We start from the raw sequence: 22,077 nt of genomic DNA, 5'->3' as shown, positions 1-22,077 counted from the left end.
TTATCTAACATTATAGCATTGCAGTAATAACTATGAAAATGTAACTGTTTATCATAATTATTTCAATAATAGTCAAAAATCAAATATACTTTTCTCTCGCAATCGATGTACAATAACGTAGTGGGTATGCAAGCGATTAATTAATATTTTATGGAATGTCGTGCATATATGCACCGAATTTGAAAGATTTATTTTTTCAAATATTTAAAAATGCCTAGCGTTCAAATTCTAGTAAGATGGAAAATTCTAAGAGGCTGAACTTGCAAGATCTTGGGTTTTTAAAGCTCCCAAGAGAGAGTTGCCAAATTCTAAGAATTTCTACAAGTCCAAGAATGTTTGAAGGAATTTCAGGAATGTCTATGATTTCCCAAAGGCTGAAAATTCAGAAATTCCGAATATCCAAGTTATTAAAAATAGTTATTTTGAAAAAATTTTTTTAAAAATTAGTCTAAATTTTAAACTGTTTTATTATTCCCTATTTTTATTAAATCAATTATAATTTTATTAAATCAATTTTTATTAAATCAATGTTTTATTTTTTTAACTTATCGGATATGAGGGTATTGGGAAATAAAACAAATTGTCATTCGAGTTTTCATGAAAAAAACTTCTTTAGTTGAGTCACTTCGAACGTAATAATAATCTGATGCATAAAGTACAAACAGATAAAAAAGAGAAAGTGTTGAGAAAGAGCAACGTCTATATATCACAATGATAAAACTCAGATCGCCATAAAGTTTCTTTCTTTTCTTGCGGCCATTTTCTTTCTGTTTCTCGCAAAAAGGCTTTACGATCAAAGCTGGATCAAGATGTGCACTTACAAAAAATGAGCAAAAGAAGAAAGACTCTTCTTTACCGTGTTCCGCCTTTATCTTTAAGAGCTAGAAAGAAGAAAAAGATAAAAGAAGTAAAAATTTTTCGTCTTTGAAAAGGATTCGTTTTTCCCATGCATTCCCAAAGATAGGTTAAATATCATAAATCTTAATATATCATAGCGTTTATTTTTAGAAAATATTCAAAATGTTATAATAATCATATTAAATTATAATGATAACTTTCTATTAAATATACATATATTAAATTTGAATTGAAAAAAATATTTTCAAATAGACATTTCGAAAATGTTATCAAGATTAAAATTTCAAAGCTTTAAGATGCTGAAATTAAAAAATTCAGAAACTTCGAATTTTTGTAAAACAGTATATATTTCAATATGCATTCATAGAAGAAAATAGTATCAGTAATGGCAGAAAGTTGAGAAGAAATACAACACGGCAATTCTATTATACATTATAAAGTTAATTGCAGTAAGAAAAATGAACAAGTTGTGGGTATAAAGCAAATGAATTTTTCTAATAAACAGGGCACAGATCATAAAGAATATTAACGTAAAATATTTGTGTAAAAAAAAGTATATTAAGAAAAATAAGCAAAGAGAGTTATTTATAAAGTAAGGCGGATTTTTATTCTACTTAATAATATTTATGCGTAAATTTTATAATCTTCAATTAATGAATGTATTATCGATACAAAAAGTGTAGAGAAAGATACCGACATATCATTTTGGTTTTGATAATTCATAAACAAAGGCTAATAAAGCTTTAGAAACATAAATACAAACTGGGAAGTGTCTTCTATCAAATAATATAGCAGTTTTTATAATAAATGTTTGCAATTTTGCATTAATTAACTTTTCCATAAGATAAGCAAAAATGAGCGTCTGACAAAATAGTTCTCAAAACTGACAATAGGCAATAATGCCACATATTTCTATTCTTTTTCTTTCACAGGAGTCATCTGTACAAAATATCTATAGTGAATATATATATAAGATTTTCTAGAATCTTTTCACTTCAATATAAAACGTTTTTTTATTGATTTATATGTGTTCGTTGTATTGTTCTGCAAACGTATATACATATAACGCAACAGTTTCTTTCTTTTCCATAAATTCACGATTGCTTTCAACTCCGATAGGATTGATATTGCAACACTATAAAGATAAGTTAGCTTATGGTCTGTCACAGACAGATGTGCTGGAGAGTACATTGTTAAATCTATAGTGTCAAATTTAACCTAACGTTAATCGCTCCACTGCTCCTATTAAATATATCGTTATTTTTTACCAAAGCGAGTTAAATATGAAACTATATTGTGTCAATTTGATACTATATAGTTTTAAATTGACATTGTATAATGTCAAATGTAACCATTGTTTTAGTATAAAATAATATATATATTTAATAGGAGCAGTGGCGACTCACGTTAGGTAAAATTTGGTACTATAGATTTAACAGTGTATGCTGCACCCATATTTTATATTTAAAACTATATTATGAAAAAAAAAAAAGAAAAAGTAAAAATATAAATAAATATAATGAAAAAAACTACAAATGATGTAATATTATGAATAATACAGCCATTGTTATTTTAACTATTTAAACTATGCAATTTGCAAAAGAAACGCAAAAATTTTATTTTCTCATCCTTCGTTTTTAGCTGATTTTGCATAGAAACAAGTATATAAATTATGAATTTTTACTTGTTTAATTATCTGAACAGATCATATTTTTTTTATCAATATAAATAAAGTGCAATAAGTTTTAAAGAAATAAGGGGATATTTTTAGTAAATCTATCAGTCGGAAATTTCTTTCCATTGTGTCGTTATAATATAATAACTTATCTAACAATAAGAAAAATGTCCATTTCCACCAATGTGGATCAATTTTAATATCAGTTTAACTTACTCCTCAATATTTTTAGTCTAAGATTAGGAAAAAAATGAAGAGTAAGTTTAATCGAGATTAAAGTTAATTGGTAAAAGTAAGCATAAAATGAAAAAATTAATTGTCATAATACGTAAATTTCTTGCTATTATTTTATAACTGTTAGTTTATAACTATTATAATAATCTACACGAACGACATTAATGAAATAAGTATAATATTTCTACTAACAATTTTTACCACAGGTACAAATATTATATGTATACAATATTACGTCACATTTGTTGAATCTGCGATTCAGTAGTTTTCAGTACAACCCTTCTGCTATTCTCACAACTTTATGAAACCAGTATTTGCGAGTAGATATTCCAGTTTCAGAGTTGTCACGAATCATTCTGCTTTCTCTGAACGTACAGGAGTTCGCCAAACATCGCGAGCTGTGAAGCAGCACCGAGATCGAAAGCTTTTAGCACATGATGAAGTGTCGAGGATCAACGTTATCCGTGTCGAGCGTATGCAACGTTCTCTCACCTTCGCGAAGCACAAAAATAAATCCTTCGCGTTCAGCATTAAATACCAGGCGGTATGAATTGCAGCGCGGTGGAACCATGGCAGCCGTCTCTAAAATGTTAGCAGGACGGACGAGCGAGAGTCTGAAATTCGAGCGAGGGTTTAGTATAAATTCGTAATGCCAGCGTTATCGTCTCCATCCGCGCGCCGCTCTATCATTCAAGCGCAGATCTCGCGAAAATCCTCCTGGAAGGCGACCGTGCATGCTGCGTGCACAATACGCGCGCAACACGTGGCACGAAAGTCGCCGGAGTCTGTCCCTGCTATTGAATTCGTAAAAACGAGCTGCATTGACAGAATTATTGTTTTCCTGTGTTCCATAATCGCTGTCAATACAATTTGTTTTTTCTTGTTGGCGAATGCACGTTCGTCCGCAAACATGTATCCGGAATCAACGAACACGAGTTTGTATAACAAACTCGAAAAATCTCCTGATTCAGATTTTAATTTAAGATAATATACCATACGCCACTTTAATTAAGTTTGAATTGTTGTATAATTTCGAATATAAATTTTCAATCGTTAAATATTCGAGATATTCCAACGTACACGGAGAAAATTTTATATTAAATTTTTACTTATCTTTATAATACTAACTTTTATTCACTTTTTGATTTTGTAATAAAAAATTTGAAAAAGTGTAAAAATTACGTTGCATTATTATTTAAAAAAAAATAGCTATAGCATTTAAATTTGTAATTGTCACGGTAGTATCTGTAGCTTCTACAACATTATAGTAATTTTAAATATATAATTTTCTCTTTTTCATGTATAGAAGTTTTTAAATTATATTTAGTCTACTGAGAAAAAAGTAATAGTTAAATATTAAATATTTTGTTGAATATATTGATAATATATAGTATTATTAAACGATAATAGTAATCGATCATTTGATATAATAATTACTAAATATTTAGAAAAAGAAAATTATTATATTAGTTGGTCCAATTAAATGATTTGATAAAACCAAATTATTTGACATTTTAATGAAATATTTGATAATTATAATGTCAAATTGTACAAAGAAAAGTTATTAATTGATTTGATAATAGTTATCAGATTATTTGGTAGAAATAAGCGCCTAAAATGTTTTCTAAATACAATCAAGACATTTTAGGTTTGTTCGATGATGCTCACGTATGTAAAATTTAATCAAGCTTTCTATATAATTAGTCTGTAAATTAATATGACCGAAATTCATCAGACAATTGTCATCTATATAATTTTTTTTCAATATATTTTAGCACTTTAACTACCTATATTTGGGTGATGATTTTATTTATTCAATGAAAAATAATTTTACTTACAATTAGTCTTTTTCTTTGTTGAGATATACAGTATTTAAAACTATAATAACTATAAATTTTAAAAAACTATAAATTTAACAAGTATTAAAAATGTTAAATAAAAATGTAAACTGAAATATGTTCTTCCTCCGTGAATAAATACCGTTTTCAGAGGCCAGGAGAGTCCGAAATAAAAAAGTGAAATATTTTCTTGCAAACAGATGGAATAACAATGATGTAGTGTAGGATTTTTTCCATATGTTATTCCATTTGTTTAGAACAAATATTTTAATTTCGTTTTAAAACAGAAAAAAAATGTTTTTTCAAAATCAATCCTTTTTCCCTATTTTCAAAAAATCCCACGCTACAAATATTATATCTATTTCATCATAGTTATATCTATTCCCATCATAGCTATTTCATCGATTTATAAAAAAATATTGCTATATATAACTTTATGATTTCAAACCACTCTCCGCGAAATCGTGTCACTCATTCACAATGAAGGAAAATATTCCACTACCTACATTTTTTTATTTAAAATCTTTAATATTCAGCAAATTTGTACTTTAGATACCTATTATATAATATATTTCTAAGAATATATTTCTAAAATAGGAATTAATTCTACGTAGTAGTTGACTTAAAAAAAGATCTTGAATGTATGTTTATTTTATTCTATCAAAGTGATGTGATTTCTGAAAAACAACAAAATATTAATATCAACAATTAAAAACAAAATTATTTTCTCTTTATAATTTTCTACTTATATTTTTTTCATAAAAAGTATGTATTATACGCATATAATATATGTAATTTAAATATATATACAATTATAATTATATATATAATTATATATATAAAATAAATACTTTTTATATTTATTTATTGTTATTTATAATTGATTTTGTATATCTGATAAATAATTATCGCATTTCTCGACTTTGAGTCTCTCAGAGATTAACGTTGAAACAAATTTGACAGTTAAATATTAAAAATACGAATTCAGACGCATCAATGCGTAATCTCATGAAAATACAGACTTTTTTAATACTTGCAACTTTGAGCATTTTGATTTTCTTGTATATTTAAAAATTCGCGAATTTGCAAAGTTTGCGTCAAGATTAGTGATCGATCATTATTGTCTGCTTGTTCTCTCAATTACTTTGTTCTCTCGACAGACACCAATGACTCAACAGACGAATACGTTGGATAATTAACAAGATACTTGCGACACACACCAATGATTGCCATATACCGGAAGTGCATTCGCTGAACTGCGATTCATTAAGGTGCCCGAAGCAAATTGTTGTTCCATTAACGCGTACTATAACCACGAACAGTTCCACGAAGCGCTGTTTCATATCGCGCTGCGGGCTGAGATAGAATATTAGATACCCGCAATACTCTACGCGATGAGAAATTAATGTGCGGGATGCACATATAGATTCGGGATGCGCGAAAGTTCCTATACTTGGAGCGTCGAAACTATCGGTCGGAATCGCGCGAGATAAAGCGCAAGGGGAGAAAATACAACCGCGGAAATGTAATGTAACGAGTCAAAACATGAGGACTTGGTTCGCGAAAACGTCGGGCGACATTTGCGATGTGCAATTTTAACAGCCATCTTTACGAGCAGACCGGAAAGTCTTGCGGAAAAAGCGCGTCCGCCGTAACGTATTACGTGTAAGGTTTTACGACATTGTTAAAACCTTGCACTTTTTTTCGGACGATTATAACGAAGTTCGTGCCCGTGGCATTTTATCTGCTACCGTTATCATTTTCACGAAAATGCCGCGAGATAGTTGCCGCGGTCGAAAAAAAAAAAAAAACATATCGCGCCGTTGGTGGAAGATATGCAAAATTCATAGGCGAAAATTTTGCGAATCAAGCTATGTTTTATTATTCATTTCGTATGATTTTTCTGAATAAGTGACAATTATGAAAAAGTAATTGCAATTATTATAACTTAACTATAATTTTAGTCATTTTTTTATACTAATATATATTTTTGGTATAACTATAAATATGATTATTATTATTACTAACATTATAGCAGTAATAACCATAAAAATGGCGCTCGTAATCACCATTATATAATCACAAATAACTACTTTTCTCTTTTTGTCAGTGTATCGACCGAGAATCTAATATATACGTCAAATAAACGAAAATTTAAATGACTGTTTATATTACACGCGTTGTTTAATTAATTATACGCTGTGACGCGCGTCATCTGAAAATTCTTCCCTGTGACTTTCCTGTCAACGAGAAATTACAGCTCATTAAACGGATTTATATTGATTAGCATTATGTTTGGTCACGTTACATTGAAAACACATTAATTAGCAAACACATGTCTTCCTACTTTCGAATTTCATGCTGATCCTCCATGTTTGACCAACGTGCTTTTCGTAAAACTTCCAACTTTCTAATTAAAATGAGATTCCGCCGGTCGGACGTGTCTGCTCGAAAGTCACAAACTGTACTCGGGTCGTCTTTTAACTCGCCAGGAAATCTCGTCTTCGTTAAATCCTTCGGCGGACCCGAAATCTCGCGTGATCAACCGCGAATTCATCACACAATCCATAGTTCGCTTTCTCTCTCTCTCTCTTTATAAACAGGAATTATAAAACGGAACTATGCTCAAAGCAATCGTCCTAACCATATGCGCTTGACCGTTTTCATTGCTGACGGCGACCGTGCGCTGCGGCTGACATGGCGCGTGATGTACTACTGGCCCGCCGGTATACTGGAGGGGAAAACACATACTCTTGGCATTCCGACGCGCATTACACAACTACTTGCCAGTGGTAAAACACGCCAGCACGTCCGACGGCGTCCGATGGCGAGCGAGCGATGCCGTTCCCGACCTCATTTTTCATCTGGTTATTATGTCAGTCTGCAACATCATTCGCGAGGAGATATAGTTGCCTCCTAACTTCCGAACGAGTGATAATTTGAAAATAATCGCAAGATACATTTTTAATTTTACTGTTTTGAAACGGTAACGTCGCAGTTTTTTATCATAGACTATCGATTACACTGCGAGAAAATAATATATTATCAATTTAATAATAATTTGTCGTCATTTTTAATGTTTACGTATTTATATTATATTAAGAATCGAAACAAGGAGCGTATAAGTGTTAGATGTCTTTGCCTGATTATCCTTTATTTCTAGTAATATATAACGTTTTGAGAATGTATAGTATGTATTGCGACGAATTTAAATTGGAACTCTGATTACGGGGAATGTAAAATTATGGCAAATAATTTTTATGTATACTGAAGATGACCAGATAGATAGTCGAAAATATTATATATATATTATTTTGAAATACAGGATAATTAGGTAAAGATACGTAGCACTAGGCTTATACATTTCTTGTTACGACTCTTATTATTTATAACTAAAGCCTTTGTTGATTATATTATATTATTTTAATCAAATTATAGTCGCTTCAATTTACGACCATCACTGCTACATATAGAAAAATATCATTCTATTCGTAAGAAAAATGATTATCCTCAATCACACAATCAATTTTATCTGATAAAATCTAGTGACAAAACTCTACAAACAATAGTTTGAACATATTATAATATGATTTTCAGCAAATTCCAATGGTTCATGTTCACTAAATGGCATCAACAAGGTTGCACAATGGTGTCTGTCAAATTTTACTAACACAATTTGCGACCCGTCAACTGACGCGAGTAATAAATTTAATGAGATGATTTATAAATGGCATATTATACTCTAAATTTTTGATGTGATTAAAATTAATTGAATAAAGTTTCTAAGCTCTTATTTTACTTTTTAAAATTTTCCCGTTTCTTTGACCTTTATAACATTTATGCAATTGTGTTGTAAAAGTAATGATTTCTTTGTTATTTCTTTATATAATTTTTAATTATTATTATCGCAATAAATAATAAGAAAACAGCTATATTTATAACTATGACTATATTTATTATATGAAAATTATTTCATTTATCGTTATATCTTGATATTTTACTAAATTTTGTATATTAATATTTAAAATTATTAATTAAAATTATAAATTTTGTATATTAATATTTAAAATTATTTATAGTATTCATATTATTTATATTATTTATAGTATAATTTTTTCATAATTGATACAACTATAAATAATAAGGTTATTGTTATGGACATTATAAGTAATGGTTATATAAATGAAGCTTCTACCTACATAATTATTCATCATTTTATCATGCAATTATAGTCACAATCGCATTTCCTTCTCAATGCAGAATAGTTTTTTATTTTGTTTTAGATTAATTACAAAAATTAATTATAAATTATAGACAGAAACATATAATTAATTCTATCTGCAAGAAATCTTTCTTTTTAATTATTTATATACTCTGCTTCTCTGCGCTATTATATAACAAGTTCATTATATAATAATAGCTTTGTTGGCAGGGTTCCTTTTTCTCTCGGAGTACATTTGTCATGATAGAAATTATCGAGATTAAGAATCTTGTAATGAGCAACTAACGTTACAGAAGAAGATCCATATCGGATTATTATCCTAAGAGGACTGCAAGAAGCATTATTCGGTTTAACTTCCAGCTTTTTGTCGCATCAACTTAGCGTCCTAATTAGGTTTCATATTCAAAATACCTCGAGAGGAATTTGCGTTCCATTAATTAGTTTTCTAGTTTTTCTACTTCCCTCCAATGCAATCCTTTTCTTCTGTTCTCTTCGTAAAATATTCAATTATTCATTACTCCTTTAATTACTTTCATTTCACATTTAATATTTAATCTGATAAATTAATAAAAATGTTTATTTAAAAAAAATGTGCTACAGATCTCTTTGTAAAAGATCAAGCGAAAATAAGTAAAAATCGAATTAGATTTAAATGGTTTTATTTGAGAAGAAAACTGTCTTTTCCAGAAGATCGTTTTGGTAATTTATTCACAAAGTTAGTTCGATTTATCACAAAACGTTATTAAACTTGTCCTCGTTAAAGATAAATCTTCTCTTAAGAAAATCCAAGTGACAATCCTCATCAGTACTGCTCGCAGACCGTTTGAATAATTCCGAGAAATCGAGAGCGACCCGTCCGCGCTGGGTTACTCTATATTTTAGGGTGCACTAATAGAAATGAGAGTCTGAGACATTTAAGTAGGTACGTAAGCTTAATGACTGCCATTATCGTCGCCATTAACATCGCTAGTTCGAATGTAAGCATCGCGGAAGTAATTATGTATTATTGTTTTGATAATTGAGATTGTCAAATTTAGACATAGTTTAATTTATTCGTTCGTCTTGTCATTAACAATGGATGACTATCTCAGAGCTTCTTCCATCTCTTCCTTATACTGAGAGAAAGTTTTGTGTAACTACAATATAACGCATTACATATTAATATGGTTGGCCCCCAAAATAACTATGTAATTATAGTAATTTGAATCAATTTTTATGATAATTTCAATCATCTTTATAGTTATAATAACTATAATTGCAGTCATTTTTGATTGCCAACTATACATAGAGTTATTATTACTAATACTGTAGTAGTCATAATTATAATTACAATTAATATGTAATTATAGTTACAAATACCGAACAGTTTTTCTCTCATTGTCAGTGTGAAACTTGAAGTTGAATTTTGTCCGTCTTCGTGCAAAAGCGCCTGCAGAGGGAAAATAATAACGGAAATTTTCAACGACGGAGAGACGTAATTTGAAAGATGGAAAACTTTTCTGCGCGCTAATGTATTTCGCGTGTGTTTCGCGTAAGACATCCCTCCTGCGGGCAGGCATCGCTACTTCCGCTTCCACGTCCGCACGATCTTTATCTCGTCGTCATTACCCCAGTTGTTTCGCTGTTGCGTGCTGTCGTGCTTATACATGAGAACGCCGGCTTATATATTAAACATTCTTCGCACGCTATTTTTCAACGTTAATGGGCTCATTCCAAAATCTGTCCGGTGTAAAATTAAACGTAGCGGTGCCGGAAGCGGTCAGTCCGTTCCACGCGACGCGATATAATGCATTGCTTTATAGATATAGCTGGCTTGCCGTTTATGCGGAAGAAAAAATGCCTAAGTGAGAGAACGAAACAGAAAAAAAGAAAAGAAAGAGAGAGAGAGAGAGAGAGAGGAGGAGAGAGAATAGGAAGAGAAGAATGCTTCTTCACATTCTTCCTTTCCATTCCTCTCTCTCTCTCTCTCTCTCTCTCTCTCTCTCTCTAACTTTTTCTGTTTTTTTCTCTTTTTTCTGTTTCGCTCTTTCGCTTAGGCATTTTTTAGAAGCAGAAAAATATTTGATACAATATTTGATTGTGACTATAATTGCATAATGAGACTAAGTTAAGAACTCCAATTTGTGGTTATTACTGCTGTAGTGTTACTAATAATAATTACATTTATAGTTTTATATAAAAGAAATATTTAATTGGCACCGAAAATCCACTATATTTTATAATCGTTTTCGGTACCAACTTATATATAGGTATTTTTTTGTATATGTAAAAAAATTGAAAACAGAGTTGGGAAATAACTACAATACTTACATGGAACTAAGTTATAGTTACTTTTTTCAAGTTACTTTTTTTCAGTAATTTTAACTTAACTTTGTTCCTTTTGTCAACTGTAGTTATATCTTAACTTACTTTAATTCTTTTTTTTTTTCAAAATATTATCTATGTCATTTTGCAATGCTAACAGGAAAATAATTGAAAAGTTACTTTTTGAGTAACTGTAACTGTAATTCGTCACTTTTTAAAGTTGCTAACTTCTAACTACCGATACGAACTACGCAAAGTAAGAAATCTTATTATTCCTTTTATTCCGAAATGTACAATTTCTTATCACTATATAAAGGAGTAATAAGATTTGTTACTTTATTATCTTTATTATCTATTACTGATTACCCTACTCTCATTCGCTTTTGTGTTTTTTACTATGGTTTTAATTTTTTAAAGTCCATAACAAGATTACATTTGGATCGATTTTAATCGGTAATTAGTTTTTACAAAATAACTTTTCTTGACTATAAATATAATTATGCCTATTATTAATAACTATAAAAATAGAACTCTTAACCGTAATTGTTTTATGCAATTGTAATCATAAATACCAAACACTTGTCTTTCAATGTAACGGATGAAAAATCACAGGAACGAGAAACAAAAGGCATAGTCATCGTACTTCTCGAAACCAATATCCGCTTGCATCCCGCATCCGCTTTTCTCCGCATTAAAATCGAAATTTCGACATTTTAATAAAATGTCAATCGAACAGTCCCGTTTGAAATCACAATGTCGCTCGAGCGACGTCGCTGCCGTCGTTCGCGGCGATCGCCCGTCGTTCGAAATAATCGGCGTGCGGTGCTCGCATCAGACATGAAATCCCGAGGCGTTATTGTTTGCGAAATCGCCTACCATTTTTCCACGGAAATATATGAATTTACGCGCGCGTGGAGCCCGCAGCGAATCGGTTGTGTGACAGTAATCCAACATTTTTTGTCGGACTCATGAAAGAGAAATTCTCGCAGCTCGCCACGGAAATGTTGGGAGTCTCCACGGAAATGTTGGGAAACGTAGAAACGCAAGAAGAGCGACAAGAACTGATTAAATATTACATTTTCGAATCCTATTCAGCTTTTTCACGGTCGGTTAATTTATGCTTTACCGTGCTCATTCATGTAATACTTTACGCGATGTTCGACGAATGCTTTAATAGAGGCAGCGTGAAACATACTGTAGACTTTCACGTTATTCGAGAGTAAAAATTGCGAGACAGATTTGGAATCGCATTATACCGTGCTGTGATTTTAGAGAACGAACGGTTTTAATTAAAATCTGATAAATACGAATATAATAATAGTGATAATAATAGTCTGAGAAGCGCGTACATCATGATTTAGTTAGAAATTTAGTTGGTGGATCATAATTATATAATATTAATTAAAGAGGCTTTATATTAAAGAGTCTTTTGTAGCCGATATTTAATATATGTACAGAAGTATCTCTTGTTGTAATAAAATGTAGAATAACATTTCATATTAAATGTTTAATTAAAGGTTAATGTTATAATAAACCGATTTATTAAACTGTTTATAATTCTAGAGTGGGCGTAAAAATCTAGCGGAAGAAACAATAAATTATTAAATTAAAGCTTGAAATATTCATTATATGTATTTTAATTTATCTCGCTAGTCATCTCTTTCGGAGAGGAATATACCTACTTAACTTTTATTGAGATTGAAATGATAAATAAAACGGATAAATAAAAGGGTCTTCCCCATTACAAATTTTTCACTTTAATACTTTTTCCTGCCCACCCTAACATTTAAAGGTTATATAAATGTCAACAACTTATCGATATTATTTTATGATCTTCTTCTCGCTGTAACGTATAATACATTGCTTACACATTAGTAATTCTTCTCTTGATGTTTATACATGTAATACAGGAAAGTCGGACTATAAAATTTCATATCAAACTTGTGCGCTCGGTGTAGCTACAGATGCTTTTTTTTCAGACTGAGAGAAGGAAACGGAAAAATCTAACAAGGATACGTAATTCAATAGTCGTGTAAGAAACTACATTGTACTCTGTACTTAAGTCGAAGTTGGGTCCACATCAACGCTCACCTGCACTCTGAAACGTGGGATGTCGACGTTTTTTAGATTTGTTCTATATTTATACGTAGTCATCGATCATCGGAAGATCGATCAGCTTTTTTTTTGATCTGCCAGTTCTTTTTTTCGCAATCTCGACGCGGCCATTAAACGACGACCCGGATTTCTATTTTCTTAACGCTTTTCAAGAACAATCGTTTATCTGCTGTTTCACGTTGTTTTTCCGCTTTTGATGGATTGTGAGGGTGGTACTTTTAAGATACCTCCACTTAAAGAATTGAAGAACTGTGAATACGTTTCAATGATTTAAAAAGTATTTAATTAATAAGAAATTGATTTAGAAATTATAAAACTATATAAATTTTAATAAATAAACAACAATAAAATTATACGTTGAGAGAAAAAAATGATTACAATTGTTTTTATTTAACTATAGTCATTTTAAAAATATAATTTATAGTCATTTTTCAGGACTATTAAATATATTGATATCATTTATAATTGTTTTAATCATGCAAATTATATCTTTAACTGCATTACTATAATCACAATTATATAAATTTATGCAATTATAACGTAAAAATGATTGTTCCTTTACTTTAGAAATAATAATATTTATTATAATTACAATTACATTTACCGAAAATGTTAATGAAAATAACATTAATTAAATTATTTATTTTATTTTGATGTTTCTTGATATTCTGTTATATTAATATTTCAAATTATTACGACTAATATATTTTTTTCAGTTGATTTTTTTCATACAATTGTAAAGATAAAATTATTACTGCTAGTAATAATAATGATAAAAATGGATATCCCAACCATAATTATTTAGTAATTATAGTTACAAATAGCAAACATTTTTCCTCAGTGTACTTTTATAAAATAAAAATTGATTTAAATAAAAAGCGGAAACGCTTCAAGTTTAAATCTAGATTTACTTTCTTTTTCAATAATCTATCTACAGTCTATATCTCGAAAATAAATAAATCTAAAAGAACGTTCTTTGTTAAATAAATTGAAAAAAATTATGAATCGGAAAAATTGAAGAATACGAGAAGAGATCTCAAACTATACAAGTCAACATTATCAATTAATTAGAGAATGTAGAGAATTAGTTCACGATTAAAGATCTAAAAAAAAAAGAAAAAGAAAAACGGCCTGTCAGCAACGAATGATAATTTTAACGCGTTTTCGATCTCGTTTGCGTAATCGAGTTGGGATGAAATCGTGCTCCTTGTTCGTCAATTGGTTGACACGTGCGCTTTGTATCGATTGATCGCGGTTGTACGGGTGTATAAAAGAGCAGAATAAAGAACATACCAGCGGTTGTGATGGTATTCTACCGGCCAGCGCTCTGCTTTTTTGATATATGTTACATACGTGGCCGTTTGAGAATGCAGGTCAGGGTTGGTGGAATGGAAACAGAACTAACTTCTGCTGGTAGTACTGGGCGATGAGGCGTGCGAAAACATGCTGTACCGGACGATCCGGAAGTACCATCTCACCGGGAGTCTGGCAAGTGGCCGAGATGCGAGACGCTCGCACGAGGATCTCGAAAATCCTGAAATCTCCGGATATCAGAACTCAGGAGTCCACCAGAAAAGAATTACCGACTCTCTCTGAGATCTGACTGTCCGAAAATGCAAATACGTTCGCCGTCTCGACGCGGCAAAGACGCAGAATCCAAAGGACTTGGAAATCGTGGAACCGTAGAAATTCTTTCAGACGTTTAGATTTTTATAATCCAAGAATTTCAAATTTTAATATGATGCGGCTCAACATTAAAAATATTGAAAATGTAAAAATGCAGGTTTTTTTATAAATGCAAGAATATGAGATTTTCAAGATTATCCAAATCGTTTTATGTGATTTGCGATTTTCAGATCCGGAAATTTTGAGATTCTTAAATAATAAACACTAGATGCACTGAGAGAAAAATTTTTGGTAGTAATGTGATAGTAATTACAGATTATAATAATTGCGATTATTATTGTTATAATTTTAGTAATGACACATACAGTTGACAATAAAAAAATGACTATAATTATAATTAAATTATAGTAATTGAAACTACTTTTATGGTTATAATAACTATAGACATTTTCGGATCGCCAATTGTACACATTTGTCGATAGAATCATATACACGGTTATTGTTACAGCTACTAATATTACAGCAATAATAATTGTGATAACATGTAATTAGTCACAAATATGAAGAATTTTTCTTTCAGTGCGTAGATACTTTTTATCTTTATTCTTCGGCCTTGATATACGCTGGAAGTTTTCGCGATATTTCTGGATCGTCCTGTACAAGTTGCTGACATTAACTATATGGGTGAGAAACATATCTTGCATGTACACAGAGTGGGACGCGTATTGAGCGGCGTTTGAACGATGATCGTTTGGGGTAAATCATAGGGGTCGCAGATGTCTGCGGAACATCCGGCGGAAATCGTGCGTTCCACGTCCAGAACGGAAGCACACGCCATTTTCATTCGGCAAGCATTCCCTCGAAAGTTCGCCGAAACACGAAACTCTGTGAGTCCGCTCATGCTTGCTGACTCTGTTTCCGGTACAAAGCACTCGCATACGTCGTGGGCAACATACTGTTGTTGGATAACATACTGAACATTACCTTCGTGCGATGTAGCTATAATTTGGCAACGTATATACATTGTTAACATATTACAATTTAAGTAATAAACAATATTGAAAATATAATGGCCATTCTGGAATAAGCAATATTAATAATAAATGGGAAGTCAGAAGCTAAAAGTTGACCACTCATAGTCAAATGTAAGAAGAATAATTGAGTATGATGGCCGATTTTCTAGCTTCCGGTTTCTGATTTATTACTAATGACTTATTGTAGAATGTGTGTTATACTTGCAATCTTTAGAATTTTCTGATTTATTAATTAAAAAGTAAAGTACATTGTAATGTGAGGATCTGTAAGATAATAATTTAAATGAATAAACATAATTTTTATCTATATATATTTTGTATTCTATCCTTATGCCAAAGTTAGTGATCGAGAATGTTAAAATTCGAGAGAACATAGTGAAAGAGCAAATATGTTGAATCAAATTGAATCAAATGTTATCGATCTAATTGAACAAAAAAATTAAAACGGATTATACTAAGGAATTCCATTAATCAACGTGCGTGGAATTTAAAAATATAGCCTAATCAATCTCCCGATTTTCTTTATATATTTTTGATCGAGGAAACGATTTCGTGAAATGTTACTCACGCGCGCGGAAAGTTGGCGTTGAAATATTTACGGTGATTACGCTAGGTCAGATATTGGAAAGTGTTTTTATATAATCCACAGATAAAAATCAAAAAGCTACGTACATTTGAAGTTAGACATAACAATCGACGAGCGCGATGTTCGGGAATTTAACATTGTTGGATTGTTGGATCGATTTCAAATTCAACATTGGCGCCATTTTTTTACGTTTCACTGCGCGTGAAGAGCACTATCGTTTAACTTTATCTAAATACAAAAATTCGCGCGATAACAAAAAATTATCGTTATTATTTAAATATTTTAATGCAACAAGTAACGCAATATTATAAAATTTGAGCAAAAATAAATTGAGAAGAATACACCAATTAAAAAATTGTTGTTGTAGTTTTGTAAAAAATTTTCCGTTCAAAGCTATTTTTTATAATACAAATTACAATATACCGTATTACTTTGCGTGTCTTCTGAGATATTTAGAAATTTGCGTTTCGAATCCGCAGCATCCGCAGCTAACTTTAAAATTCTCGCAATATTAAAGAAAGTCTGTCGGCGTCTGTGAAAGAAAAGAGATGGAGGGGATTTTGTATGCGTCTCGCGAAATGGAACTTGTGAAAGTTTTTGCGTGACGCTCGGTCGAGCAATCTTTTCCGACAACTCGCGTTCTTGGCTACCAAAACCGTGTTACCAAAAGTCTCTCGCGCGAAGAGACGAGATTTCCGCGACCGACCGCATACATACGGGGGCGTTCGCTCAAGAAAGGAGATTTTATTTTATTTTCCGTCCGTTCTCTCGCGTCCGTTTCGCCGTTTACTACGGGAATGCATCTCGTACGCGAGAAGTGCAGCGATGTAAAGCGCAGATTGTTACGATCAATATTTGCCAGATGTACTTTCCTTAACGCGAACCGAGCTTGTGAGAACTCTCGAGATTTTATTGCAGGCGCGCCTTCATTTTTACACGGCCTTTGCATTTTTATGCGTCTCTGTAAGCTTTCGCATATTGGAATATTTAAAGATACATTTCTGCTGTTTAAGTAATAATATTATACTTTTAATATACTTACTGCATGTTACATACTTTCAGATGGAGATTAGTTTCAGAAACAGCTGTTTTCAAATAAACTTATTAGTAACTTGTAATTAAATAAATTTAATATCGAATGGATTATATATACAAAATGCTTTTTATGGCAGGATCATTTTATCTTTTAAATGATTGTATTAAAATTTCTCAAATATCGCACGAGAGAAAAGCATATTTATGACTATAATTATGATAAAATAATTACAATTAGGAGATCTAGCTTTATAATTATATTATTGCTATAATATTTTATATACTAAAAAAGTACAGTTAGCGTAAAAACGAGTCGGTGCAAATTTTGATTACACCTATAAATATTTTTATTACATCTATAAAACATTATAATAATAATAAAATATTATAATTATAAAAATGAAGTTTTTAACTATAAATTATACAATCGGATAAATTATAATTTACTATATATTTTTAGCATAAAATATTATAGTAATGTTTATAAAAATTTCTAGAGTTTCTAATCATTATTATTTTACCAAGCAATTATAGTGATAAATATCATTTTTCTCTCACGAGGAAGCTGTTACAACTGTCTGGAACAGATTCGATTCTTCTTGATATATGTTGTTAAAAAAATTTAAGAAATGCGTATTTTTTTAATATTGGCCAATTTAAGACTTAAAGGGTGAAATAATCCTTCAAAGCTTATAATTGGTTCAAATTGATTATTAATAAAACGGTGAAATATATAAAAAAATGTTTTAAACAAAATTTTTATGATTTTTGTACTTGATAACTGTATTTAGGTTTTTCAAAAATCTAATATTCAAAAATGTCTCCCTATTAAATTTTGTGATACTGTTCTATCCCTTAAATCTTAAAATTATAAATTTTAGATTTAAGATATAAAAAATACTATCTCTTACATTTTTAAAGTTTATAATAACAATATTTCAAGAAGAGTTAAATTAGTTCCCGATATTTATGAGAAGTTCCTTTAGTGCGAAAATAACTCAAGTGCAGAAGTGTTGTGAAAAAAAAAGAAAAAACATTAATTTAACGAATTAACACATGCTCGATCACTAACAATATACGACTGCATGGATTGAAGGACAATTGTCTTTCAAAAATTTTTTTTGTTTACGGCATTCATACATTTTTATCCTTTCATACTTTGCGAAATGTCTCGCCACATTTTACGTGCACGTAAATGAAATTATGGCGTCCGGCGTGAAAGATCATAAAAGGGAAGCTCGCGCAGAAGCATAGCATTGACCATTTCTACTGGATGTCATTATTTAATACGTCTACATGGGGTGTGTCAAACATTCTTGTCGAATGTTTCCGCTAATCATCGCCAAGTACAGTCACGTTGTGCGTGCATGTGCGTACGTTATGCAAGGCAAATTCGCATACAGGGTATCCCAGAAATCGCGTATTTCCCTCACAATCCATCGCGCGGATCATTATACATGTACAATTTGTTTGAATTAATACAATTGAAGGGGCAGTTAAATAGAACGATGAATGATGAAGACAAGTTTTATCACGAGCGTTTATAAACATGAGGAAACTTTTATTAATTAATGCGCAAATTTGGAATAACAGGGTCTCATTTATTCGAGACGTTAAAATTCAAGATCGCGAGGACCGAGAAGTGGCGAGGAGGCGTTAAGATCTGGAACACCCCGTATACGCGCATAATAGGGCTTGATAGCGAAAAATCGTCATCTCCCACCGTCTTGACGTAGTTGACGGTCTCGGCGGTCGCTTCGGTGAGGGCCCGGCGTAGTCGTGTCCGTCGCACCTGCGACAGCGTACGTGGACATAGTACGACGCCCTGGCCGCCCTGGGTACCGGAAGCGGCGCCGGCGGATGCTGGGCCGGCTGCCGCGGCCATGGAGGAGGGCGCCGTCGCCGCCGCCATCGTCGACGAGGACGACTTGCACCACCACGGGAACTGAGTGGGCGTTATGCCGATATAACAACGTGGTTAATTAATACACCCACTTCCTGCTCGCGAGCGTTTCGCGGTGCACGTGGACGACGTGACAGACAGCACAAGTGCAAGATAGCATTAGACAGACACGTGGTCGTGGACGGACACGGGATCGGTTGCACCAACGGTTATCGTGGAATCTAACTTCGGTCGACTCTCTGATAGCAGGCCTAGCTACGATGACTAAAGATCTACATCTGTCCTACATATCAACTATGGTGAACTTGATCAAGATAATGTCGTTAGACCTAACAAGAATGGCCTTGATGATTAATTCTGATTCTCTTTTTAGATTTTTTTGATCCCTTTTACATTTTTCACTCTAACTACGACGAAGACAAAGAAAATTTGGCTTGAGGTTGCTCTAGTGTTGCAATTAAGTTTAAGGCAGAATTGAGAAAGCTACTTTGTAAAAGTAACTAGTTACAGTTTTTTATTTCGAAAAGTAACTACTTACTGTTACAAGTTACCGATTCTGAAAAGTAACATGTTATAATATTTAAAAAGATAACGAGTCGCTACTTTTCAGTTACTTTTTGTTAATTTTTTGTAATTTTTTGCATTTTAAATATATAAGAATCTTATGTACTTCTATCATTAAATTATTCTATTTATACAAATTATTTGGTTATATGCTGTATTAATAACAAAATTCAGAGTTATATATATATATATATAATATGATATATTTATATGATAAAATAATATTGAAATCTCTATCTGAAATTGCGAGATCAATATTCAATGTAATAAGAAGTAATCATATAAAAGGCTTCTAGTTTGATTCTTAGTATAGTATATCTGCAGAATACGATGATTATAAGGATAAAGATAAATTCCAATAACAAAAAATAATCAGTAATTGTTCACATTTAACACTTCATTTTTGTCAGCCCATATGTTGACAAATAAGTTTGAAATAGATAAACAACTATTAAATTAGTTCCTAGTTATAAAAAAATGTAACTAAATGAAGTTAAGTTATAGTTACTATAAAAAAAGTAATCTTCACTGTAACTTCGTTACAAGCAACGAGTTACTTTCTAACCCTGACTTAAAGGCCAGATATACTTAACTTGGTTAACCATTTAATAAGTTTTTTATTAGATTATAATGACGATTGAAAGAAGAAATATTACCAAGAAGAAATATTTAATCAGATTGCGCTATGTTATCATAATGTACAGAAATTATTTTAGTGTTAGTTATCAGTTTTGCTTAAGCATTGTTGTTAAAAAAAAAAAGTGGGAGAAAATTCTGTTTAAATAACTCCAACTATATCTTAAATAAAAAAAATATTGAGGTAATAATTATTCGTATAAACCGATTATAATGGAACAGACTTTAGAGATGAACTGTAATTATTAATTAATTCTTATCCTCTACTCTCTGCTTCCTGGATTATTCTCGTTATAACGTAAATAAATAGAGATGAGATTTAGCCAACCGCAGTTAGCGGTAACCAACGTTGGTGCAACCAGAGAGAATCCAGAAATATAACAGACAGGTGACAATTCCTCTCCCACGTTACCGAGATATCTCTTCTTATCTCCCTCCGTATCTCAGCTCGTCCTAACACCGCTTTCTACCTCCGTCGCTCCTAAACAAGCGCTCATCATCTACGCCGACTGCTAGCTCGGCGCTACTGCTAAACTAAGAGTGGTCGGTCTAACCGAGATCAGCAGAGAGGCAAGTTCGAGTCGATTTATGAAAGTTGACAAACGCTAACAAACACATAACATGACGGAAATGCAGCAATTGTCGCCTCCTCGTTGACGAAACTGTCTGATGACATCTTGTTTCGCAAGATTTTCCAAACTTTGAATTTCTACACAGTACATCAATAAGTGAAATCGATGGTTTCGAGAGAACCTTCGAGAGAATCTTCGTTTGTAGCTTTTGTGACAGAATTCTAACGCGTTTAATACGCTTGATCAAAAAAAAAAAAAATATATAAATGATTTAATATTAATTCTTTGAATGGACGGTTTATCTTCGTTAAATATCTTCATTAAATAAACAAGATTATTTTCAATTAATTATTTTTTCGTGTTATCATTAAACATCAATAAATTAAAAACACTAAAAATATGTTAATTAAGTATCGCACTCAGAGAAAAAAATTGTACTAGCAATTAGAGAAAGTGAAAAGAAATAAAGAAGAGAAATATTATTTCAATTATATATCACAATATTGCAAACTTGCGATAAGAAAAATAAATAAATTGTAAAAATTAAATTAAACTAAAGAAATAAACTAAAGACTACATAATACATAATAATAAGACTAAACAATACATAATAATAAGACATAATATAATAATGTTGACTACTAAATAGTAATGTAAATAGCAACATTAATGAAAAATATATTAAAATATAAAAGTATATTATGTATTAATTTAGCATAATAATTCATTTCAGAAAAATATATAAATTGTGTAAAATAAAATAACATTATTACATTTTTACATTATTACATTTTTTGAACAGAAAGAGAGAGAGAGAGAAAGAGAGAGAGAGAGAGAGAGAGAGAGAAATACTACATAATTATGTATATAGTATT

The 22,077-nt window shown here is 31.2% G+C and overlaps 1 protein-coding gene across 1 annotated transcript in view; it reads right to left on the bottom strand.

The window, feature by feature from the left end:
- Positions 1–19,439, bottom strand: part of LOC105621656 (small conductance calcium-activated potassium channel protein) — a 117,053-nt gene extending 97,614 nt beyond the window's left edge. Inside the window, exon 1 of the mRNA XM_012203124.1 lies at positions 19,209–19,439. Coding sequence (XP_012058514.1) covers positions 19,209–19,439 — 231 coding nt within the window. The remainder of the gene's footprint in view (positions 1–19,208) is intronic.
- Positions 19,440–22,077: the final 2,638 nt, after the last annotated feature.

Source organism: Atta cephalotes (assembly GCF_000143395.1).
Source record: "Atta cephalotes unplaced genomic scaffold scaffold00035, whole genome shotgun sequence".
In the NCBI taxonomy this organism is placed as follows: Eukaryota; Metazoa; Arthropoda; class Insecta; order Hymenoptera; family Formicidae; genus Atta; species Atta cephalotes.
The sequence above is the reverse complement of the archived record's forward strand: the minus strand, read 5'-3'. Positions and strand labels throughout refer to the sequence as shown.